The sequence below is a fragment of the Coffea eugenioides genome, chromosome 5, assembly GCF_003713205.1.
Source record: "Coffea eugenioides isolate CCC68of chromosome 5, Ceug_1.0, whole genome shotgun sequence".
In the NCBI taxonomy this organism is placed as follows: domain Eukaryota; kingdom Viridiplantae; phylum Streptophyta; class Magnoliopsida; order Gentianales; family Rubiaceae; genus Coffea; species Coffea eugenioides.
The window spans coordinates 11605019-11610702 of NC_040039.1; the positions used below are offsets into that span (position 1 = coordinate 11605019).

The 5684-nt window shown below is 35.3% G+C and overlaps 1 protein-coding gene across 1 annotated transcript; it reads left to right on the top strand.

Moving 5' to 3' along the window:
• The first annotated feature begins 3046 nt into the window (after nucleotides 1-3046).
• LOC113771172 (putative F-box protein At1g67623) lies at nucleotides 3047-4280 on the top strand. Its single transcript, XM_027315787.1, has 3 exons — nucleotides 3047-3114; nucleotides 3270-3432; nucleotides 3873-4280. Exons 1-3 carry the CDS (start codon nucleotides 3047-3049, stop codon nucleotides 4278-4280), a joined length of 639 nt encoding a protein of 212 aa, XP_027171588.1.
• Nucleotides 4281-5684: the final 1404 nt, after the last annotated feature.

The following is a 5684-nucleotide window of genomic DNA, read 5'->3' on the forward strand; positions in this document are numbered from 1 at the left end:
AGGCAATGCCACAGCAGTAGCAACCAAAAATACAAGAGGCTGTAAACGAGCCTAAATGCCCATTCTATCCTTACGGACACCATAGTCCAGTACTGTACGGGGGGGGTTTGGAGGGAATGCAATCAACACCAACACATTAATTCACGGTTTCAGAACTAGAACAAGGACTACCGCCACCACAGCTACCACAGCAATGTTAAGGATCGTCACGTTCCTTTGCATGCTTCTCAGTTCAGCTATGATGGCAGACACCTCCACCGCGGGTGTATTGGTGATGGGGGCGGTACTTGACGGGGCGGGATCAGGAAGTTCAAACCCCGTTGCTCGTGCAAAATCATCACACCACCCAATGAACGTTCGACAGGGCCTCTGCAATACAACTACCTTAGCAATCTGAAATTTTTGTTCGGAACAGTTCTACCGAAGAACTTACCAGGGCGTTAGTGCAGCGATAGTAGTGGCGCCCCCTGTTTGCTTCAGACTTCCAGACAACACGAACTGCACAGTTTCGACCATAATTGCAATATAATGTATATGCCAGACCGTGCTATTAACCGACCCGGCTGAAGACGAAGAAGCCATTTGCAAAGGTTAATCTCCTCCGCTACACCGCTTAACTTTATCTCTGCCAAACACAAGGACACGGTGCTCCCACGGTGTCCACAGACAGCGCCTTTAACAAGAATTTGGGGGTTGGAGGGAACAGGTTTTCCCCAACAGTAGTCAACACATTTGTTTGCTTATTTGGGTTTGGAATGAGGTTATTGTTTGGTTAAGTACTTGGAGTCTCCCATCATGTGTAGTTGATGTTTCGGAACGAATACAATAAATATGAATAATCTCAAAAACCTTCCCTGAGGTTTCTGACAATTTCACTGGCATCCCTTGAGGTTCTCAAAATTCCACTGACCTCCCTTGCCTTTGAGTTATTGGCAACAATGCAGTCCAAATCTGATTACAATATCTTCTCCTCATGTGTGAGAAGGTATTTTTATGGGATAATTTCAGAAACCTCCCTTGAGGTTTCTGACACTTTCACTGGCATCCCCTGAGATTCTCAAAATCTCACTGACCTCCCTTACTTTTGAGTTTTTGGTAACAATGCAGTCCAAACCTGATTACAATATTATTTTGATGTGTGAGAACGTATTTTTATTCCATGGATACCCCTTTGGTCCTTGTATTGGTAGAAGATTGAAAGAAGAATAAATTATTAGAATGATTACTAAAGTTGAAGGGTTATAAGTACAATATAAAAAAATGTAAGCACCAGATGTGCCAGGAAAAATGCCGATTTTCATAAATTTTAAGTCAACTAGTAGGTTATCTATTTAACATAAAATAAGTAACTAATTAAACTAATTAAATGGAAGAAACTCGTAATAGAGGAAATCTATACAAAACGGATACATTACTGGGCAATTACCTTTTTTTTTTTACTTTCACGTATTTAATTTATGTTAAATACAAAACCTATTAGTTTTCCTTTCGTAAAAATATTAGTATATCACCTTTTAAATTTTACTTATGTTAACTAATTGACAAATGTATCTGCTGGTTGGTAATTACATTTAACTAGAATAACAGAAATTTAATATGTAATGAAGGTGATTAAAAAATTATTACTCCTAGGCGGCAATAGAAGAAGTAATTTGGTGCCAATTTCTGAAAGTTAAATTTATGTATTTAACATAAATTTAATATGTGAAAGTTACAAAAAGAAAAAGAAATAGCGCATAACATACCAACTCTTTATGGAAAATTGACAGGTTTTGTAGTATGTATTGTACTGGCTTTTTATGGGAAACATACCAGCTCTTTATAAGAAAAATTGGTTAAATAGCAGCCAAAGGAAAACTAGTATGTTTTGTACCAACTTTTTATGGGCAACATACTAGCTCTTTATAGCAGCAAATACCGGCCAAGACAGAACTAGTATGGTTTTTATTTAACATAAATTAAATATATGACAGTTTAGGAAAAATTGAACAAACAACGCATACTATACCAGCTCTTTATGGGAAACTGGCATGTTTTGTAGTACGTTTTGTATCGGAATTTTTTTGGAAACATACCAGCTCTTTATAGGGAAAAAGGGTTTAATAGTGGCCAAAAGGAAACCTAGTATGTTTTCTATGTAAAATAAATCAAATATGTGAAAGTTACATAAAATAAAAAATGTTATGAAACAACTAAAAGTGTGGATGTCCCTTTGTATTCCCAAGAGGATTAATTCATGATTTATTGCTATATTATGTATAGAAGTTACAATCCATTACAGGTACAATCCTCTACTCATTTTGTCTCATATTTCAATTCAATTATAGTATTTCATTTTATTAGTTTTATAACAAAAAATAATACTCAGTTCTTATAATAGAGAAAAGCCTTACAGAGGATAAACACCAGCTCTTTATGCCATTTACCCCACTTGGCGAATAAACACCAGCTCTTTATGCCTCTTCTCAATTAATGGGTTCCAGTCCGGACATCCGTGGCAGCATACGAGGAGTCAGTCTAGCGGGAGTATATGCATCGGATGCGACCTTTTGGTTGCCATTTACCCTGTCGAACCTGTCTGTCAAATCTGTGCTAGTGACTTCTAGAAGCTGGTTGACGACCCATTACAGGTACGAACTAACCCTCCATGTTTATCACTGTGGAAGCTCCTTTGCTCTGCGATGAACGTCGGTCAATTTACGATGTACGTTAACTAATTGACTGTTCATGTTCCCTTGCTATTGGTGTATTGTTACGGTTCGGATGAATTAACCGTATTGACAGATACGTTGGTCGGTTTGTAAAATTGTTTCGGATGACAGTTTTTTGACGACAGAATGTTGCGTCGTTTGCAGGAGAAGTCGTCACTTTCCCATTTCTATTCGTTTATCGCTACGGTTAGTCGGTCTCCCAGAAATTCGGGATATTACACCTGATCAATCATTATTGGATTTTATTAGGAAGTAGTTGTTGTTTGAAGTTTACTCCATTCTTGGGGCTTTGAGGGATTCACTCAACTGTGGCCAGTAAAAGGAGTTAACCGGACATGGCCAACGAACAAAAAGGGAGTTCAAGACCTCCATCCTCTCCCTTCCGACCGAGGTGCTATCCGAGGTGCTTGCACGTGTCTCATCTTCTTCATCCACTGATCTTTTCCGGGCAAAACTATGGTTCGTTCTGCTATTAATGATACAAACAAGAAGAGGCATATTCTTGTTTGACCTGTGCTTTTCGTTTGAGTTTAATGGATCATTTCTCTTATTTTGCAGCTGTAAGTTGTTTTACGAAGTTTCGGACGCAGACAACATTTACCACCGGGTGTCACTCGACAAGTTTGAAATCGTTCCGTGGCAAAAAAATGACAAAGTGTCGAGGTTCTTGAAGAAGTGTAGAAAAAGCAAAAATCCAGAAGCCTTGTATCGAAAAGGAGTGGTAAGCATCGGGCCGATGTCCCGTTTGCTTGAATATTCTGCCTTTTTATTTGAAGTTGCTAATGAACAATTTAGTCATGTACAGTATAACTCCTGGTTAAAGTTACGACAAGTTGGGTTGCTTTGGAACGTAAGACGCAATAGTAATGGGAAAATTCGGTAATGTTTTAAATGGAATAGTAATGAACTAATATTCCATAAGCATACTTGAGTTACAAAATTTCTAGATTAAGCTCACATCATCTCTTTCATTTGAATTTCATCGTGATTTTGGTCTGCACACTTTACCCCAAAAGATATATACAATAGGTTACTGCAGCTTTAGGCCCCAGTAAATAATTCTTGTCCCACCGCCACTGTTCCGCCTGCACTTTTTGACTTTTTCGTTACTATTTCAATCAGTTTTACGCAAGACTGTAATATCAACTTTGCACTGCTTAGGTTGATTATTTTACGGACAAGCATGAGGACTCAGCATTGGAATGCCTGGAAGAAGCTGCCAATTCAGGCCATGCCGATGCTGCATATGCGTTGGGAATAATTTACATCTTTATTGGTGGGGACGAGTTAAAGCGCAAAGGTATGAGACTGCTGAGCAGGATGAAGAAATCCAGAATTCTGAAAGGCAAAGTGAAACTTTGTTGTGACAATTTACGAGTGCTGCTGAGGATGATATGGGTCAAGAATCCTGTGTTTCTAAACCCAACGCCCATTTGTTGTGCCATGACACATGAGAGGAAAACATCTTCATGGCCTATGGATGCCGATGACGTGGAGGAGAGTACATGTGAAGGCTGCGCTTGCGATGAAGAAATTGGAGTAATTTGTGCTGCCCTACCTTATCGTTAGTGTATAAGATTGAATGTTGAGAACTCCTTTTACTGCACAAATTTGTCACCATCGTGTACAAATTAATTATGTTTGGCAACTGAATTGACCGCTACTTCTTACTCTCTTAATATTACTGGTATGAAAAGCTAAATAGCTTATCTTGGCCCTTGTATGTTCTGTATTTGATCGAATCATTCATGAAGTTAGTATGACGATTTTCTAAAAATCTGGTGCGTTAACAAAAGGGTACTCTGTTCTTATAATGGAGGAAAGCCATAAAGAGCTGGTCTATTAAGAGAAAGTGATACTATACAGAATGTGACCATGATTTGATTTATGAAATTATCCAAAGAAAATTTAGAATAATTTTGTCAATTTAACTAATTAATTATTATATATATTCATATAATGCATTATATAATTATGCTAATATATTATATGGTACGAAGTATAGTATATATTTATTATAATGTTTAGTATATATTAGTATACGTATAAGTAATAGGAATCATTATAATTATATAATATATTATTACTATATACACATATATATTATAATTATATGCACATATAATATACATTTATAAATATATATAAATAGTAATATGTAAATATATTTTATAAAAAATTTTAAAATATATTTTTTAAAAAATATTTTAAATATATAATGTACTTTATAGTCATATAATATATTAGTATAATTATACAATGCATTAAATAAATATATATAATAATTATTTAATTAAATAAACAAATTCATTCTAAATTTTCGTTGGATAATTTCATAAATCCAAATCGTGGTCACTTTCTGTACAGTACCACTTTCTCGTAAAAGATCAGCTTTTTATGGCTTTTCTCCATTATAAGAACAGAGTACCATTTTTTTCATAAATAAATTTTTTTATCGGGTAAAATAAAAATAAAATCGATTTACGTTAATTGACCAGCTCTTTATGGCTTTCCTCCATTATAAGAACAGAGTATCCTTTTTTCCATAATTAAATTTATTTATCGAATAAAATAAAAATAAACTCAATTTACAATAAAAGACCAGCTCTTTATGGCTTTCCTTTATTATAAGAAAAGAGTACCCATTTTTTCGTAAACAAATTTATTTATCGGATTAAATGAAAATAAACAAGTTCTTGAATAAAACGCCAGCTCTTTTTGGCTATCGTCCATAAATTATCCATTTTCTGATTTTTCCATAAGCTAATTCAGGGGAGGTTTCTAAAAGTATCCCTTATAATATATGTGTATATAATATTAATAAATTATATAAATACATAATTACATTTGTTATTATAAATAGATTGTAATATAACCCTTTGTAATTTGGCTTCCGCATAACCCACTTCGGAATACACGCTCGAATACCGAATCGGGTTGATTTTCATTTGACTAAATCAGGTTTGCCTCCCC

Excerpts from the sequence above, each read along its gene's own strand:
- LOC113771172 (XM_027315787.1), top strand. The coding sequence starts at position 3,047 with ATGGCCAACGAACAAAAAGGGAGTTCAAGACCTCCATCCTCTCCCTTC. Across the intron at positions 3,115-3,269 it reads CGACCGAGGTGCTATCCGAG|CTGTAAGTTGTTTTACGAAG; the intron begins GTGCTTGCACGT and ends CTTATTTTGCAG. Across the intron at positions 3,433-3,872 it reads CCTTGTATCGAAAAGGAGTG|GTTGATTATTTTACGGACAA; the intron begins GTAAGCATCGGG and ends TGCACTGCTTAG.